We start from the raw sequence: 18,581 nt of genomic DNA, 5'->3' as shown, positions 1-18,581 counted from the left end.
CCTTCCTCCTTACACAGGCAGTAAACAGAGCTCGCTCATGGGACTGCCGAAGCCACGGGCACAGCACGGGGCTGGGCCAGCCTCACCTGCCAGCCTTGCTGTTTCCGTAGGACGTTAGGTACGTCCCACCTCAGCGCCTTTGCACTGGGTGATCTATTGCCTGGCTGACTCTCTACTCACCCACAATCCCCATGTCTGCCTGTCCTGACTTCCATCAGGTCTTTTCTCAAGTGTCACCTTCTCACGAAGGCTTTCCTTGGTCATCGTATCTACTAGTCCCACTCCACAACACTGGCCCTCCTTTCTCCTTACTGCTCATTGCTAACATACTGTGCATCCGACTTCTTCATTTGTTTGTCGCTGGACTCCTTAACGGGACAGTAAGTTTCCCGAGGACAGAACCTCTTGCCCGTTTTGTTCCCCGCTGCGTCCTAATGCCTCACACACTGCCTGGCACACTCTTCCCAACTGTCCGGTGCTCGGTAAATATGTGTTGAACGAGTGAGTGGACCTCTGAGGGCGCGGGGCCCTTGGCTTATCTGCAACTCGCTTCTCCAGCCGCACCTGGTACTTGTAGCAGTCTCGGCGGTCACTGGGCGAGCTACCCTGGCACGTGCCCGTCTCTGTATTGTTCTGACACGGGCAGCCCGTCCCGTCCTGCTCGTTACATGTATCTGCATGGCCGTTGCACTGGCATCTGAGGAAGGGGGAGAAGACAGGGGTCAGGGGGCTCCCCTGACCTACCGGGATCCAGGCTGGACGCTGCCGACGTGAGCTCCGATGTGAGCCACAGGCCAGAAGAGGAGACGGGGGCTCACAAATGGCCAAGCCATTTGCCCAAGGCCACAGAGCCAGTAAGTGGCAAGGCCAGGATCGGGAGCCAGGTTGGAATGACTCCAGAGTCTGCTGACCATTCAGAAGGAAGGGCTGGAATGGGAGGCTGTCCTGAGGCCTCCCCCTCGGCAGCTCTCTCTCTCTCTGCCTGCCAGTCTCCACGGGGCGGTGCTCTGCGGCCTGCGTGTCGACACTGGCCTCTGAGGCCGGGGGTCTCCCACCTGAGTCTGGCTCATCGCGCCCCCAGCTCTGCCTCAGCCTGGGGCCTCCCTGAGGATATTGTCCGCTTCTGATTGAGGGCGGAGAACCGGGGAGGGGAGGCTGGCTCCCAGAGCTATTCCCAGTGAGCAGGGCAAGGGTCCCAGGCCCCCCTTCTTCTCACTTGGTACACTTCCCATCCAGGAGGAAGTAGCCGTGCAGGCAGCTCTCGCATTTGTCCCCATAACTGTTATTCTGGCAATTCACACACACAGCCTCGTCTTCACTAGGCCCCTCTGTCACCCAGTTTTCAATCTGACCAAAGAAAGACAGAGTGATCACAAAAAGGCCCGGACTATTCCCCCTCCTCCCCGAGACCTGGCCCAGAAGCCCTGGACTCCAGCCTTTTTACCTCCTCTGGATCCAGCGAGTACTTCTCTGGTTCCTTCCTGGCCATTTCGAGCTCCTTCCTGGAGACGCAGACGTGGCTATTGCCACGACAGAAGGCGTGGCAGGGCCGGCAGGTCCCGCCCCCCACAGCCGAGCCCACGAACAGAGGGAGGCACTGCTCGCAGTGGCTGCCCTGGAAACCAGCGACAGGGTGGTCAGAGTTGGTGATCAGTTGGCGGGGGGGGGGACACTCTGAGAGCACCATGAGGGTGCAGCAGGGGCTCAGGCACTCGGTTTGGGCAATCCCAGCCTTTCTGCGACTTAGCCGCCTGCCTTCACTTGCACACCTCCCGTGACGGGGTGGAGGGTGGCTGAGTTCGTGCCCCTCCAGCCCGCAGTGGGGAGCTCAGAAAGCCCTTCCCTACACCATCCTAAATCCTCCTGCACGTGACCAGCCTCGCCAGTCCAGCACTGACTCTGTCCACGATGCTGGGGTAGCCCCTCTCTGACACAAATTCAGACAGCGTCCCCAGAATCTCCTCACACCTCCCTGGGTTAGGGCTAGGCCTCCTCCTCCCTGGGCCCGGCTTATCAGGGCTTGGGAGGAGGCTCAAGATGCCTGAGCGAGAGCTGAAGGCAGAGAAGGCCCTGTCCCTGGGGGGAGGGCCTGAGACCCCGGGAGGCCCACCTTGGTGTGGTTGCGGCACAGCAGGCAATGGTCACGGGCGCCCACACCCGCGCATTCGCTGTGGCGGTTGCAGCGACACTCTGTGGAGCAGTTGCGGCCAACAAAGCCGAAGTGGCAGCGGCAGTGGTCGGGCTCCACACATGAGCCATTCACGCAGCCCTGGGCGCATACTGGGCGGCACAGCCCAGTCATGCTGCAGGGGTGGAGGGCAGAGGGTCAGGGCGGAGCAGGGGGCTCCGTGGCTCCCGCCGGCCCAACACCCACTACACTGCCCTCAACCGGTTGCTCACGCCTGGTCTGTTCCATGGTCCTCATCCAGGGTCCAGCCTGCCACCCTCTTCCCAGGGTGCCCCATTTAACTCACCAACCCCTCCCCTCCACGACTGAGCCCCCACCTTCACCGCGTCCCGGCTGAGTCCCACCACCTCACGCCCACTCTGGTTCCTGCCTCACCCTCTGCCGCTCCCACCCCACAGGTGCCTGGGCCACCGCCCTTGCCCCCTCACTTGTCCATGGTGTAGCCCGCCTTGCAGCTGCACTCGTAACCGTGTGGCCGGTCGTGGCAGTTCTGTGTCTCATTGCAGTCGTGATGTCCGTTTGCACACTCGTCTTCAGGGGGACAGGACAGGAAGGCCCAGGAGGCCCCAGGTCGCCCGCATGTCAGCCCTGGCCCGGGGATACAGAGCTTCACCTGGGTGCCACCCAGGCCCTCGCTCCACCTGTCCCTGATCCCCACCTCTGAGACAGCCTCCAGCGCCCCCCACGTTCTCTGTGCCAGACCCCCAGCCAAGGGTCAGTCCCCCTCACCCCACGTCCTAACCCATCTCACCATCACGGGGACCGCTGAGTCCACCCTCCAGGCAGCGGCCACCCCCATCTTGGCCCCCCCAGGCACACCAGCCACAGTGGGGGCGCCGCAGGCACAGGGCGCACTGGGTCGCCTGAGCACAGCCCAGGGAGCAGCTCTCGGGTCCCCGGAGCAGCCGCCCACAGCCTCCGGCCATACATCGCAGGGGCAGGTAGGAGGGGCTCAGACACTGTATGGGGGAGGGGAAATGAGAAATGAGGTGGGGGTGAGAAAGAGGACCAAACACATCCGGGGTATCCTCCCCAACTACACCCCTTCCTCAGAGCTCTCGCCCCTCTCCGGCCACAGTCGATGGACCAAAGCGGACACCAGCTGACGTCATCACATTGTTCCCGTCAAGCATTTGCAACTAGGAGTCCACACGGGAAGTCAGGCTAGGGGCAACCTTGAAACTAGAAGATTCTGGAGACTGGGGCTGGCAGGGACATTTGAATGAGCAAATCAAATGAAATGAAGAGACCAGCAAATGAAGAGACCAGAGGGGCAGGAAAACAGAGCAGATGCAGAAGGAAGCACTGATGAGGACCACACACCCAAAGCCGGGGTGGGCAGCTTTCCAGGCTCTGTCTCCAATACGGCCTTGGCTGCATTTTCCACCCTGGGCTCCAAGAGGTACCACTGTGTTAGTGTGATTGGCCGCGGCAGTCTACCCACCCGGCTTAGTGGACACGGCTGTTTCTTACAACCAAAGGAAGGCAACAATCCCAAGTGGAGACAGAAACTAGTGACGGGAGGTGGGGAGTTACAAGCCACGGTCGCTTAGAAAAATGTGGACCCAGCTGCTGGGGCAAGAGGGTCCTCCCACCCTAGGCTGGGAAGCTGAGTCTGTGGTCAGGGGCTGCGCAGGAGTTCGTACGCCATCACTTATCACGTCCTGGGACCCAGACGAGGCACCCAGCAGGGGTCAGACTCTTGGTGTGTAAGAGTATTTTATCCACTGCTCGGGCCTTAAGTATAAGACAGCAGAGATTAGTCTGGGCTGTCTGACAGCAATTAGCAACCATATAATCCTGAAATAGACACCCTGGTTGCTGTGGCCGGAGCTCTGAGGGTTACCGCCAGCAGTGAGCTGAGCCTTGCCGAACTGCCAGAGCTAGGCTTCCAGATCTAAATGTAGTGCACCCCTCGGCAGATGGTGGGGCAATCTGGGGGGTGGGAGGGGGAGACCAAGTCTCAAGTCTGCCCAGCGTTCTTTGTGGTAACCTCCCTAATGGCCATATGCAATGCTGCCCGACACCATAAACTGCGTATCCTGCACTCCTGGAAGAAACGTAGGAATGTAAGTTCGGAGAGCAGGATTCTAGCTCATGCTGACACAGACCCACAACCTAGCAAAGTGCCTGGCACGAGGAAGGGGCTCGATAAAGAATGTGATGAAGAGAAGCCAGGGAAGAGAGCCCTCTTGCCTGTCCCAGGCTCTGAAGCCAAAGTCATTCAAGAGAACGATGCCCGATGGTTCACAGCACAGCTGCCCTTGAGCCAAATCGTAACGGGTCTGGTCTGCCCATCTCTTACGGGTCTGGTCTGTACATCTGTGATGTCTGGTCTGCGCGGCGGTGGTTTTTAAAAGCCTAAGCCAACACTTTAGAGCTAGGAGATTTCACAGAAATCCGAAGATCTGGCGGAAGTACTCTTGCATCTGCGGGTGTCGCCCGGAGTCTGTGCTGGAGTCTCCCGCCCCCCAGCCTCCTCCCGCCTCCAACCCAGCCCCTCCTCACTCCCTGAGCAGCACAGAGGGGCCAGGGGAGCAGCAAGTGCCTGGCAACAGGCTCTTTGGCGTTGCCTTCCGGTCCCTGGGGTTCCCATAAAGACAAATGATGAGACCCTCAACAATACTAGGGAAAAGCTTGTATCACCAGAAAGCCCCCAGGCTTGGGGATGAAGCCTCCGGGTGTTAGAGACACACACTGCAGGGTCACATGGAGGACACCCACCCTACTGTGGTGACCCTGTGGGTGTGTCCCGGATAGGGGAGGCTGGGAATCCTCCCAGTGGGCAGAACTTGAAGCGTTACAGAGTTTTTACCAAACGGCAAGCATGCCCTGTGTTCTAAAATATACCCTCCCATTTAATTTATACAACCTGCCTATGGGACACTGTGATGTAACACAAGAATATATCCTCCCCGTGTCCCGGTTCTTCCTGAATGCTGGAATGTCTTTTGTTATTCATAAGAAGCTGATTTCACACCTGAGTTCATGCTAAAAATGGAAGGAGTCACCAGAAGGACCAAGAGGTGGGAGGGGCGCTTGCAACCCGCTCCCCCCACCCAGCCCCAGTGAGATGGGGGTGGAGTTGGAGTCTATAAAAACTCAAGAGAGAGGAGATTCGGAAAGCTCCCCTGTTGCAAGCATTGTGTGCCCGGAGAGGGCACGGAAGCTTTGCATGGCCACCCCATACCTTGCCATATTTGTCTCTTCCACTTGGCTCTGAATTGTAGCCTTAAAAACATTTTTTTAAGTTTATTTATCTATTTTTTTGAGAGAGACAGAGATTGAGAGCGAGCGGGGGAAGGGCAGAGAGAGAGGGGGAGACAGAGAATCCCAAGCCAGCTCCTTACTGTCAGCCAAGAGCCAGACATGGGGCTCAAGCCCTCAAACTGTGAGATCATGACCTGAGCCAAAAAGAAGAGTTGGACGCTTAACTGACTGAGCCACCCAGGCGCCCCTGAGTTGTAGCCCTTAAAGTAAACTGGTATTCATAAGTAACTGTTTCTTCTGTGAACCATTCTAGCAAATTTTTGAGCCTGCAGAGGGGGTGGAAAAACCCCTGATTTATAGCTGGCTGGTCAGAAGTATGGGTGGTCTGAGGTCGGCAGGCTTGTGGGACTGAGCTCTTTAACTTTGTAGGATCTGACTCCAACTCTAGGTAGACGGTGTCAGGAGTGAACTGAGGTGTTAGACACCCAGCTGGTGTCTGGAGAATTGGAGAAGGGGCTGTTGGTGTTAGAATACACCCCAGTGGGTCTATTTTACTGAAGATTCATGTAGACTCATGGGTTGTGAGATGGTGAGTGGTCACACGTGGGTTGGCTGTTCCACAATAAAGGTGAATAAGAAGTGGCCATCACTGGGAACAAGAGACCCAGAACTCTGGCCCAATGACACTGCTTCTGGATGTGACCGCTAGAGGTGAATCTTTCTGGTCTTCCCCCTGGGGTGGGGTTGGGGCTTGAAGGACTTGTGTCTGCCACTGTGATGACCAAAGACGCATCTCTGGAGTGGACTCCAAGAGAGAGCCATGAGCCGTTCAAGGGGCAGATTGTCACCGGCAAGTAAATGCCTGCCCAGACCACGCCCACAAAGAATCACCTCCCCAGCCCACAGCCAAAATGAGGGGTAGGTCTGAACTGCCGTGTCGGAATCGTGTGCTCCTCCCCCTCTCTGGCCACGTCTCACTGGACCAAGGCTGGACATCTCACTCATGAGCTGAGTCGAAATCTCCCCTTGAGAATGTGAGCTAACCAATAAGCACAGAGATAACTGTCATCTCGAGAATTAGAAAGTCACACAGACTAAAGGCCAAGGGCTGCCATTGAGGCCGTGTGTGTTGATGATCTAGCCAAGAGAAACCAGGGGATAGAGGCACCCAGAGAAGAGCGGAGACCCTGCGGCCCAAGAAGGACGGAACAGCACTTTCTACCCCAATTCATTATAATAAAACCAGCTCTAGGGTGTTTCTGCTTCTTACAACCAGAAGTTCCAAAAGCAGAGAGCGAGAGATGGAGGAAGGAAGTGCAGAAGTTTAGGAGGGAGAGGACAAATGGAATCAGAAGTCACAGGAAGGTCAGGGAGGAGCATGAACCCAGCTGGGTAGTCCGGAAGGTCGGGTGGCAGTGCCTAAGCAGACACGACAGGGAGGTTCACAAGGCCAGGAGGGAAGAAAGAGGTGCTGGTAGGAGAGGAGAGAAAGTAGCTGGACAGGGAAAGTGCCACGGGAGAACCAGAGCTGGGAAACAGAGGAGGAAGCAGGACAGAGGAGGAGGTGCAGGGCAGGGAGCCCCCCCACCCCCCCTCCACCGACACCCAGCCAGTGCAGTACCTGTTGGAGGCTGCTGCTCCAGACACAGTGCTGCCAGCCCCCATCCGCACCTTTGGAGTCCAGGCAGGAGGTGCAGTTGGGCAGGAGGTGACAGGGAGTGGGGCAGGGTAGGGGGGGCGATGACTCCACCGGCATTGGGGACACATTCAGCAGAGAGTGGCTGAAGCAGGTCCAGTCATAGGTGGGCTGCACCGAGAGGATGCGGCGGGTCTCCCCTGGGGTTAGCGGCACAGGAATTAGAACTGGTCCCCTCTCCCCTCCCCTGCCCTCTCCCTCCCTTCCTTGGGCCCAGGGGTCCAGGCCCCCACACGCTCCTCCAGGGGACCGAGCGGGCCTCACCTGTCCTCTTGAACTGCCTCGTCCACATGCACTTGCCCTCCCGGGTGCACTGCTCACAGTCGGCGGCCCCACATACAGCCTCTGAGCAGTTCCCGGCCCAGAAGACCTCCCGCTGGTTGATCCGACAGTCATTCTCTGAGGTGCAGGACCCATTCCGCCCGATGCAGGCGCCCTCAGGGCAGTTGGTACACCACTTACAGCGGGGGGCAGATGCCTGGTGGAGGAGCACGGGCTCCGTGGGGTCCTCAGGGTCCCCCAGCACCCCTCGTGACCTGGCTCTTCCCACCCAACCTCAGCTGAAGCTCCTGAGATGCTCCCAACCCACTGCCCCCGCCATTCACCTCTCCATCTCCAGGCTGCAGGGTCCGGGGGTGGCGGGCCAGGCACTCACTGCAGGTCCGGAGACGTCGACACTCCTCCGGAGAGTGAGGCATTGGGGAACATGGGGGGCCCCCACAGCCCAGCCTGGGGAGACATGAGGCCTGGTTCACCACACCAGCCAGACCCCATCCCTCCTCCTCCTGCCCTTGCTACTTCCTGGTGCTTCCTAGACATCGTCCTGCAGGCCCCCCAACGTGCACCCCGAACTGGTCTCAGCACAGGCCTCCCAACCTGCTCCTCTCCCATCCTACTTGGCAACGGTCTCACGTCCCCATCACCCCAGCCAGAGATACTGGACAATACCCCACACCTTCCTGCCCCTCCAGTCACCAAGGAGTCCCCCTGTCTCCACCCCTGCAGCCCCTTGCCCAGCTCAGGCTTCTCCCTCTCACCCCAGCCTCCTCCTCCTCCTTGGCCTCCTCCAGGGCCTCCACCGACAGCCTCCTTCACCACTCTCTCCTTCCCAATAGTCCCAGGGCTTTGTGCCCAGGCCTGTTGCTGCCCTCCCCTGCTCAACCTTCCCTGGCTCCCCATCACCCACAGGAGAGGTTCATAATCCCTTACCCCGAATCCCTGAAGGTGCACATATTCCAGAACTTTCCAGATTTTAGAAAAGCAGTAGGTGTACCCACTGCCACATAGCACTCCTAGTGGAGTCTGGGAAACACCCCATAAATCAAACCCTTTAATAATTCAGTAGTAAACATGGTGACATATTTAATGAGCCAAGCCAAGCCCGTTAGTAGTCCCATACCAGTTCAGGATAATTGCGGAGCCAAAAGAGTTTGTGCTGAACCTGGGACAGCCCTTTCAGCTTCCTGAGATGTCTGGAGTCCAAACTACAGATGAGGAATCCGTGGACCTGGCTGGAGCCCAGCACCACAGCCAGGCACGGGAAGCACTTTCTGAGATATCCCCACCCACACTTCCAGTCTCATTTCCCCCCAACATAGACGGGCTCTAAAATACACCAGGCACAGCCCCACTTCTGAACCTCTGCTGGTCCAAACTCTACTGGTCCTTTAGGAGCCAGTTCAGACCCAGCTACTTCAGGAAACATTCGTGGATGATACCCCAGCCCCCAAGCAGGGCTTCTCACTTGCGGGTGCCCCAGCACGACCCTGTGATGAAGTCACCCATTTTCCCATGTGAGCTGATATCCCAACCAGACAGTACCCTTCTGTGGCCTCCCCCCAAGCCTGGCCTGGCACAGAACCCCTTTTGGAGGGCACCTGTACCAGCTCCCCGTGTGATGTTCAGTCACCATGGTTACCTATGAGCCTGGTCTCCGGACAAGCAGGCCCCATGGCACCAGGTGCAGGCCCCAGACTGGTTACAAGCTTCAGGTGAGGGCAGCAGGCGGCAGGGGTCAGGGGGCAGGGTCAGGGCCAGCAGGCGGCCCAGGGCCACTCCCCCGAAGCCACCTGAGATGTACAGGCGGCCTCCTACCGCCGCCACGGCGTGGGCCACAGACTCCTCCATCGGGGGCCCCACAGAGGCTGGGCCTGGAGAAAGACAGAATGTTCAAAGAGATCGTCAGAGAAGAGAGCCTCATAAAGATCCCAGTCAGAGGGGGACGCTGAACGGGGAGCAACAGGCTAAGGAGAGCAGAGATGGACCGGGAAAGACAGACAAGATACGTAAGGCCAGGCAGGGCAAGAGAATCAGACACAGACAGCAAGACAAAAGAGAGGGAGAGACAGGGGCGCCTGGGTGGCTTGGTCGGTTAAGCGTCCGACTTCGGCTCCAGTCGTGATCTCACAGTCCGTGAGTTCGAGCCCCGCGTCGGGCTCTGTGCTGACAGCTCAGAGCCTGGAGCCTGTTTCAGATTCTGTGTCTCCCTCTCTCTCTGCCCCTCCCCTGTTCATGCTCTGTCTCTGTCTCAAAAATAAATAAATGTTAAAAAAAAAAAAAGAGAGAGAGAGAGAGAGAGAGAGACAAACAGAAAAAGGAAACAGAAAGAATGAATGGAATGAGAATGGAGACAAAGGTTTTGGAACCGGACAGAGGCAGTGGTTGCACAACATCGTGAAGGTACCAGACACCACGGCATTGTTAATTTTATGATGGTTAATTTCCTTATGTGAATTTCGCCTCAAGTTTTTTAAATCCTCCAGAAAAAAAAAAAAGAGAGAGAGAGAGGCAGTCACAGAGAATTAGATAGGGTCCCTGGATGGCTCAGTCGGTTAAGCGTCTGACTTCAGCTCGGGTCATGATCTCATGAGTTCGAGTTCGAGTTCATGAGTTCGAGTTCATGAGTTCGAGCCCCGCATCGGGCTGTGCTGACAGCTCAGAGCCTGGAGCCTGTTTCGGATTCTGTCTCCTTCTCTCTCTGCCCCTGCCCCACTCATGCTCTGTCTCTGTGTCTCTCTCAAAAATAAATAAACATCAAAAGAAAATAAATTTGTAAAAAAAAAAGAGTAAAAGGGAATTAGAGACAGAGAGTCAAAGAAAGAAGCAAAAAGAAAAGGGAGGAAGGCCCAGAAGCATACACAGTTATATACGCTTACATACATACCACTTAAAATGGTAAGTGAAATAGAAAGGCAAGGTACCAGCCCCTTTCCAGCCTCTGAACAGCAGAGCCCCCCCCCCCCCATATAATAGTACCATCTCCAGAGAGTGGGATTCTGTGGGATCTATTTCTTCTCATTTCACTAATTACATACAATGAATATTATTACTTTTATAATCATAATAAAAAATACAAACTTTCTAAGAAAAGAAAGGTGGGCATCTCCATGGGTGTTTATTTTTTATTATTATTTTTTTTAATGTTTATTTATTTTTGAGAGAAAGAGAGAGACAAAGTGCGAGTAGAGGAGGGGCAGAGAGAGGGAGACACAGAATTTAAAGCAGGCTCCAGGCTCTGTGCTGACAGCACAATGCGGGGCTCGAACTCATGGACCGTGACATCATGACCTGAGCCAAAGTTGGACCCTTAACCCATTGAGCCGCCCAGGCGCCTCTCCATGGGTGTTTAGATGATAGAGGGGAAAGAGGCTTTGCCGGTGGGTCTGAAGGGACCCAAGTGACCCTGGATGACGAGGCTCACAGGACAGGGCCGGGACCCCTCCAGGATGTCCCCGGGCCTCCCAGGGAGAGCACTGGACTTACGGGTGAGGTCGGGCAGGAGCCAGGCGTTGCAGTTGACCTGGTAGAGTAGAACGTCACTGCTGAACTCATCAGGGTCCGAGCGCCCCCCAAGGACCACCATGGTGTCCCCTAGCAGGGCTGCGGCATGGAAAAGCCGGGGGCGTGGCTGTTGGGATGACACCCGCAGGATGGCTGGTCAGAGCCCACACTCCTCTGCTCTTCACGCTCCCTCCTCTCAGCCCACCTGCCACCCTGAACCCCATACCTCAGCCCCCAGCAGCCCACCGAACCCCTAATCTCCTTCAAATCTCAGCTCCTTCCTCCAGGAAACCTCCCTCACTCTTCAGAGCAGCCCCCAGGGCCATCTCCCTTCCCCGAACTCCCCGAACCCCCATGCCCTGTTCCCCAGGAACCTGGCACTGGCTGCTTGAGATGAATCCCACATTTCTTGTGTGACCTTGCCAGCTGGGCTGGGGGCACCCTGGGGGTGAGGCTAAGGCCCCAAAAAGGGCTTGGAAATATGTTTGCTGATGGAACACTCAGTTGTCTCTAACCAGCACATCCAGGGTCCGCCTTCTCCCACATACTATCTCCTTTGGCCTTGAATGCAGGAGGTTCAAGTAGCCTCAGTCCCAGATTTTTTGGATGGGGAGGCTGGGAAGTAGAGGGACCTGCCAGGGCTACACCAAGAGAGGGGCAGAGCTGGAGCAGAACCCAGGCCTCTGACCTCCTGGTCTAGGATTCTTCCCTCCCAGTGAGTGATGGGAGAAAGGGAGACGTGGGGTGCCACAGGCCAGTCTAGGGGACTGGAAAGGAGGGAGGGAGGAACCCAGGCTTGAGCCAGGCCATGGGGCACTGGAAAGGGAGGGCCCTCCTTCCTGCCCCCCTACACCCAGCTGTGTACAACCCTTTTCCTGACCTTTGCCCCCTGGGAAGGGGCCAGCAGGCTCCAGGTGCGGTCAGGACAGTGCAGGGAGTAGAGCTCAGGGGACGGGGCTGCCAGCTCCACATGGAAGCGGAAACCCCCAAACACGTAGAGGGAGTCAGTGGCCTCGTGGTACACGGCAGAATGACCATAGAGACCTGGCGGGGGCGGGGGGTGGGGGGGTGGGGATGAGTAAGCAGAGACTGGGGGGAGGGCTGGTGATTAGGAACGCCCCCTGCCACACCTCCCTGGGCTCCCCTTCCTGTGACCACACCACCTAGGAGCTCTTCTCAACCCCTCCTTCCCCCTTCGGCTTGAAAGGACAACCACTAGAGACCCTGGACAAGAGAAGACAGGGAGACAGGGTACCTGGATGTCCTGGAGGGCAGTGATCAAAGAATGGAAGAGGAGAGATAAGAAAAGAATACCTGAGGGGCGGTGATCTAGGCCCTGGGAGAGGAACATGGTGGCCCAGTGTCATGGGGCAGAAGGTGGGCAGCTTATCATGGACTAAAGAGAGAGACTGAACTTCCCAAGAGGTGGTCTCCTGAGAATCTGGTGGACGTGGGGGGGAAGACAACCAGCTATAAGGGACAGTGACCATAGGGTGTGGCAGTGGACAGAGAGCCTACACAGAGCCCTGGATGGCCAGGCATCCAAGGTGCTGTGCCCTCCCTGTCCCCAGCCTGACCTGTGGGGGGTGTCCCGCTCTGGGCTCCGGACACCCAGGTGCCAGTCACCAGCTGGTACTCAAACAGCTGTTGGTTGAAGCCATTTTCGGGGGAATAACCGCCCACCAGGAGCAGGGACAGGCCGCGGCGGGCAGTTAGGGTGTGACCGGCAACTGCTGGCAAGTCCACAGTCTGAGGAACCTGGGGGACACAGGGCAGAGGTCACCAGGGAGCAGGGGGTTAGGGGTAATCTTGCAGGTAGAAGACCCAGAACTCCTGACACCCCCCTTGAGCTGCTAAGGAGGTGCTGAGCTGCCCAGAGCCGGTCAGACCCCAAGCTTCCAACATGCCCAGCCTGGTCCCAGCAGGTGTGCATGGGCGTTGAGTCATTTCTGCCTGCTCGGGGTCACTGACGCAGGCAGGGGCAGCCTTGTGTTTCTTCTGGAAGCCCTTGCTCTTCTCTCTCACTCTGGCTGTGTGGGGCTGACTGTACCTGCTCCACACAGTAGGCTGTGTCCCCGCCTAGCGGACAGGAGGATCACATCCGCTTGGCCACGGACTGGGTTGGGAATACAGCGTGACCGAGGATGGCTAGTAAACTTCAACTTTAGGACGTGTGCTGGAGCCCGGAGGGGCGGGGCGGGGGGAGAGCTACATCCTCTGGGGGTGAAACGGCAGGAGCGGCTCTGGTCACCCCTGCTGGAGATGGACTGTGGGGGCTGGAGGAAAGGAGACGGGCTCACCTTCTCCTGCCGCCACTGCAGGGTGGTGAGGTTGAGGACCCAGAAGTCGCGGGTGACACCCCCGGCCGTGAGTCCCCCCAGAAGGTACATGGCACCACGGCCGGCGGACACATAGGCAGCCGCGTGGAAGGAGCGAGGGGAGGGGCCCGGGCCCCCATCCTCGGCTCCCGCCAGCATCTGTGTCCACCGTCGCTCGCTCACGGAGTACCTGGAGCCAAGGTGCAAAACCCAAGTCTTAACTTGAGTCATCCCAGTATCCTCTGGGGTGACCCCCCCTCAACACACAGTCATCCCAACATCCTCTAGGGTGACCCCCTATCATCTTACCATCCCCCCCACCCGGCGTAGCACCACCCAAAACAGTATCCCAGACCCTGAGATGAGCCTCCTGTGACAAGTGCCCCATCATCTTTTGGGATGTCTGCCTGCAGAGGTTTGTCTTGTTTGTTTTTGTTTTACACCAGGTGGTTTTTTTCTGCCCCCGAAGGGACTGTTATGTGACAGACACCTCAGCATCTCCTCAGGTGACCTTCTCTCACTCAGGTATCCCACCTCCCAGAGGCATCCCTCACCTGTACAGGTTTCCTAGCAGCCCCTGGGGCAGGCCCAGGCCCCCAAACATCCACAAGGTGGCGTCAGGTCCCTCCACCATGGTGTGCCCCAAGCGGTGTAGGAATCGGCTAGCAGTGTCCTGGGGGTGGAGATGGGGACAGGAGGGGTCAGGCTAACATCACTATAAAGTGTCAGGCTGCATGTGGGGTCTGGTCCCAGGAATTGGGCGGGGGGGTGGGGGGCAATGATCCAGGAAGTAGGCTGTGTGGCACCTCCTTGCAGGAGTGGCATCCACAACTCACAGCTGAGAGGCGGCTGTCCATGAGGGTCTCCCAGACCAGCTGCCCGCCGTCCAGCTTCGTGGCACAGTCAGGACCCCCGAAGCCCTCAGCACAGATGCACACACCCAGGCTCTGGGGAAGAGCAGACGGGGACTCAGAGGGAGCCCTGACCACCACCCCTGTCCCACACGGCTTGTCCTGTGCACCCCCGCCCCCCCCCCATACCTGGTTACAAGTCCCCGCCCCACTATGGGCGTTACAGTTCTCGGGACACAGAGCCATGCGGCAGTGGGGGCCAGCCCAGCCCTGAGGACATCGGCAGAGTCCAGCACCTGCGGCCCCGTCCTGGGCCACACACTCCTGGGGGACAGGGCAGCTCCCCGGGCCCCCTGACCCGCAGCGGGCAGAGCCCACGGAAGCGTTGAAGCCCCAGGATGAGGAGCCGTTGGCCTCCCAGTGCAGGACAAGCAGGCCTGTGGAGGAGAGAGGCCAGAGACTTGTGGCAGGGCTGGGCTCCAGGACGCTGCTCTACCCCCAGGTTTAGAGAAAATCCAGTGTAACTGGGCAGGGGAGGAAGGCACTCCTTGTAACTTATAATCACTGCCATGCTTAGCTGTTCTGCACCCTGCACAGTCTCTCCCTCATCCAACCCATCAAATTCCAATCCCAGCCCCATCACCGGCAAGCTCCGAACCCTCCACAGCTCCCTACAGCTCTGACCGAAGACCGAGTCTCCTTACAGAATAGATCAGTGGTGAGGGAGAGGGGCAGGAATTCCTCATGGGTGTAAATAATGTCGGGGGTGGGGAGGGCGTTGGGTGGCTCAGTCGGTTAATGCATCCAACTCTTGGTTTCCGCTCAGGTCATGATCTCACGGTTTGTGAGTTTGAGCCCTGCATTGGGCTCTGCATTGACAGTGTGGAGCCTGTTTGAGATCCTCTCTCTCCCTCTCTTTCTCTGCCCCTTCCCTGTGTATGCGCACGCTTTCTTCCTTTCTTTCTCAAAATAGATAAACTTTAAAATAATAACAATAAGGGGCGCCTGGGTGGCTCAGTCAGTTGAGCGTCCGACTTCGGCTGGGGTCATGATCTTATGGTTCGTGGGTTTGAGCCCCTCATTGGGCTCTGTGCTGGCAGCTCAGAGCCTGGAGCCCGCTTCGGATTCTTCCCCTCCCCTGCTCATGCTCTGTCTCTCTCTCAAAAATAAATAAACATTAAAAACATTTTTTTAAATAATAATAATAATAATAATAATGCCTTGATAAAGTTATGTTAATAGTGGAGATGCCATAGGCCCTCCGACCTCAAGGCCTCCCACTCTCCCAGCCCTCTGTGCTCTAGCAGGGCGGGTCCCCAGACTGCCTCTCCAGGCCTGGGCACCTGCTGCTCTTCTGGCCTCCAGAGCCTGGAGAAGAACCCTCCTCCCTCTCCCACACCGCCCCCTTCAGGCCTCAAGTGAAATCTCACCTCTAAAAAAAGCCCTCCCCAACCCTCCAGACAGGCCAGGTGCCTCCTTTCTGCTTCCTCTCATCCCTTAGCAAAGGTATCACTATTCTGACTAAAATGTGTTGATGCTGTTTGTTACCCTCTTCCTCCCCACCTGCGTCCCTTGTCCTGCTGTACGCCCCGGGCACCCAGCTCGGGTGGGGCTCACGGAAGGTGCTCAGGAAGGTACACATTTCCTGGGTGAAGTGAAATCGAGGGCCCCTAGCTCTAGTTGCTCTCTGTGGAGGGCTCCGGGGTCGCGTGCAGTCCCCAGCAGGCCAACTACCACTCCGCCCTCTCTTCCAGCCCCGGAACCACTCCGATTTACAACGTGAACAGGAAGTATTTCCAAACTCGGGCCCTTCAGCCGCCACAGGTAACAACTTATTTTTAGCGCAACTCCATCAGACAAGGCCGGTTTCCCAACCTCTCAGCACTGCTGATGTAACGGGCCTGGTAATTCTTGGTTGTGGGGGGCCATCCTGTGCGCTGCAGAAGGCACAGCCGTATCTCCGGCCTCCACCCGTGACACGCCAGCAGCATTCGTGACAATCGCAATGTCTCCAGACTTAGCCAAATGGCCCAAGGGGCAAAATCCTCCCTCACCCCCGCCCTGTTGAGAACCACCAGGTTGAGGAGATAGTCAGGGGCCTTCACGCCAGCCACATTCTGCGTACCCCAAAGACTTGTCCCACATGGGCCTTCTCTCAGAAAAGCAGCCCAGCCAGGGCAATCCTATTAGCCTCTCAGCTGAAGAAACTGAGGCCCAGATGTAGCAAGGGACAGCATCACCGAGGAAGTCAGGGGCAGAGTTGGGCTGGGTCTTGAGCCCACCTCAGGGAGCAAGGTACAGGGACAAGGGCTCCATAGTCCAGGACAGGGTCCCGCTTTCCCCAGCCACCATACCAGACAGGGCCTGCACAGTGAGAGGCCTGTCCCGCCGCTGGCCACAGAAGGCAGCAATGAGGCTACGGTCCGACTGGACGACACCAGTGTCCAGGAAGCGCGGGAATCCATCAAAGGCCAGGACATAGCTCAGCTGGAAGTGAAGGATGCAGAGTGAAGGATCAGGACAGTAAGGCTGAGAAAGAGGGACGCCTGGGGATGCCTGGGGAGGAGGAGGAGGAGGAGCTCAAAAGGAGAGGGCAATCTGAGACCGGGAAACGAGCTGCTTGAAACTTCTGGGCAGACTGTCAAACCGGGGCGCGGAGGCACCCTTCCCCTCCCAAGCTCACAGCAGACATGGCTGATCGATGGATCAGGTACTCTGCACAGAGCCTCGTTCTCGGTGCCCAGCTCCTGGCAGCCCCTACCTACTGGCCAGAGTTGGCACACACACACCGTACAGATACTAACCATGCCTGGACCGAGGAATGGGGAACGGGGGGCTCAGGAAGGAGGAGGTGATCTGGGGAATGGGAGGGTCTGTGGGCTTAGGAATGAAGGTCTGGGGTCTGAGGAAGGGAGCTTAGAGTTTGAAGGATAAAGAAAAAGGGATGTAGGGTCAGGGCCCGTCTGAGGATTCAGGCTGGGTGGGGGAAACACGGGCCTGAACTCCGGCACCCTCGGCACTCACCGTGCAGGGGGTGCTGCTGTCGGGGGAGAAGGTGAGGGTGAGGGGGGGACAGAGGGTCCCAGGGGCACAGGGCTGCAGCACCTCGGTGGCTGAGACAACCCACACGCAATAGGACAGGCCTGGCCCAGCTCTCGCTGCCCCACCGCCTGGAGGCAGCAGCCCCCCAACCCGGCGTGAGCCCAGCGCCACTGAGGACACGTTGGTAAGGAGGGCACGCCCCCCACACTCCCGGAAACAGGAGCCACCAGCCCTGGGGAGACGGAGGAAAGAACAGCGTCAGACCAGCCTTGCCCTGTCCTACCACATCCCTAACCACACCCTGGCCCACCTGGCTGGCCCCTGGCTCACCGAGGGTCCCCATAGTAGCCGGGGGAGCAGAGCTGGCAGTGGGCACCTTCGGTGTGGTCCTGACAGAAGCAGAGCCCGCTGAGGTTGTCACAGTGGCCGCGGCGCGGGTCCCCATGCCCGTTGCACTGGCAGGGCCGGCAGCCGCCCGAGCCCGTGGCGTTGCCAAAGCTGCCGGGCCGGCACCGTTCGCAGTGCTCCCCCCACGTCCAGTCTGTGGGGGCCCCAGCAGGTGGGACACAGAGTCAGGGCAAGGGCAGGAGGGGCCCGACAACTGGCCCGCCTGACCCCACCTGGCTGCTTCAAAGGAAGGTAAGCAGGGGCCCAGACTGGGGAGGAATAGCCAAGTCCCAGGATGGGGGGTGGCACTGAAACCGTTTGGGGTCAGAAGCAGGCAGTGGGACAGGGGGATCCACAGCTGGGAGAGGAGACCCAGAAGCCCAGGCAGAGAAAGAAAACTGGAGCTGGCCCCGGGGGTGGGGATGTGGCCGCTCACCCTGGCACTCATCACAGAAGCCAGGCCCCCGCCGGCGGCAGTGGCTGTGGAAGTTGCAGCCGCAGTCCCGGGAGCAGCGGGGCGCGGGGGGTCCTGGGGCGGGCGTGGGCGGGGGCAGGTCTGACGTCCAGCCCAGGTCACACACGCAGGTGAAGTCAGGGGGGCCGCTGCACACACCGTGGCCACAGTCTTCCAAGCACCTGAGGGCGTGGCAGGAGCACGGAAGGGCTAGGCAGGCCCTCGGCCCCCAAGGCACCCCCGACACACCCCATTCCAACCCATCATCTCCATGGCAACGCCATCACAAGCGACTGCCTGTTCCACGGTCCTGGGCTCCGTAGGCGGCCCCGTCTCCAAGGTAACCCCATTGCACGTGGTAACTTCTGTCTCCATAGTAACCACGTATCACCACTGGTGATCTGCTCTCTGTGAAAACCCCTTTCAACTTGGTCCTCCTCCATTTCCATGGCAACGCTGAAGACTATGGCCCGCAGTCCATGGATGACCCGTCTCCACAGTAACTAGTGTCACACTGGGGACCCTGTCACTCTAATGAGGGCCTACCCCGCAAGGTAAAAACCCCGGGCTCACTGGGGATGCTGGTTCCAGGGAGGCACCCCAGCACCATGATCACCTCCTCCCTCCATCTCCACGTGCCCCAGCCCTGGGGCGA

The 18,581-nt window shown here is 58.3% G+C and overlaps 1 protein-coding gene across 4 annotated transcripts in view; it reads right to left on the bottom strand.

Moving 5' to 3' along the window:
* The window catches only part of MEGF8 (multiple EGF like domains 8), a 41,872-nt gene that overhangs the window by 3,534 nt on the left and 19,757 nt on the right, over positions 1-18,581 (bottom strand). For 2 of the 4 annotated variants that reach the window (XM_019819489.3, XM_019819490.3), the window contains exons 20-41: positions 17,909-18,108; positions 17,416-17,626; positions 17,068-17,317; positions 16,398-16,530; positions 14,233-14,480; positions 14,029-14,139; positions 13,747-13,865; positions 13,175-13,382; positions 12,452-12,632; positions 12,130-12,138; positions 11,755-11,918; positions 10,857-11,001; positions 9,013-9,244; positions 7,700-7,823; positions 7,359-7,572; positions 7,020-7,234; positions 2,940-3,147; positions 2,617-2,776; positions 2,111-2,303; positions 1,445-1,615; positions 1,217-1,347; positions 565-697 (exon numbers count right to left, since the gene is read on the bottom strand). In XM_019819489.3, the coding sequence (XP_019675048.2) occupies positions 565-697; positions 1,217-1,347; positions 1,445-1,615; positions 2,111-2,303; positions 2,617-2,776; positions 2,940-3,147; positions 7,020-7,234; positions 7,359-7,572; positions 7,700-7,823; positions 9,013-9,244; positions 10,857-11,001; positions 11,755-11,918; positions 12,130-12,138; positions 12,452-12,632; positions 13,175-13,382; positions 13,747-13,865; positions 14,029-14,139; positions 14,233-14,480; positions 16,398-16,530; positions 17,068-17,317; positions 17,416-17,626; positions 17,909-18,108 (3,760 nt within the window). Of the gene's footprint in view, positions 1-564; positions 698-1,216; positions 1,348-1,444; positions 1,616-2,110; positions 2,304-2,616; positions 2,777-2,939; positions 3,148-7,019; positions 7,235-7,358; positions 7,573-7,699; positions 7,824-9,012; positions 9,245-10,856; positions 11,022-11,151; positions 11,306-11,739; positions 11,919-12,129; positions 12,139-12,451; positions 12,633-13,174; positions 13,383-13,746; positions 13,866-14,028; positions 14,140-14,232; positions 14,481-16,397; positions 16,531-17,067; positions 17,318-17,415; positions 17,627-17,908; positions 18,109-18,581 lie in introns of all 4 variants that reach the window. The other 2 variants (XM_045046464.1, XM_006941225.5) reach the window with 2 other exon arrangements.

This window comes from Felis catus, chromosome E2 (genome assembly GCF_018350175.1).
Source record: "Felis catus isolate Fca126 chromosome E2, F.catus_Fca126_mat1.0, whole genome shotgun sequence".
Classification (NCBI taxonomy): domain Eukaryota; kingdom Metazoa; phylum Chordata; class Mammalia; order Carnivora; family Felidae; genus Felis; species Felis catus.
The sequence above is the reverse complement of the archived record's forward strand: the minus strand, read 5'-3'. Positions and strand labels throughout refer to the sequence as shown.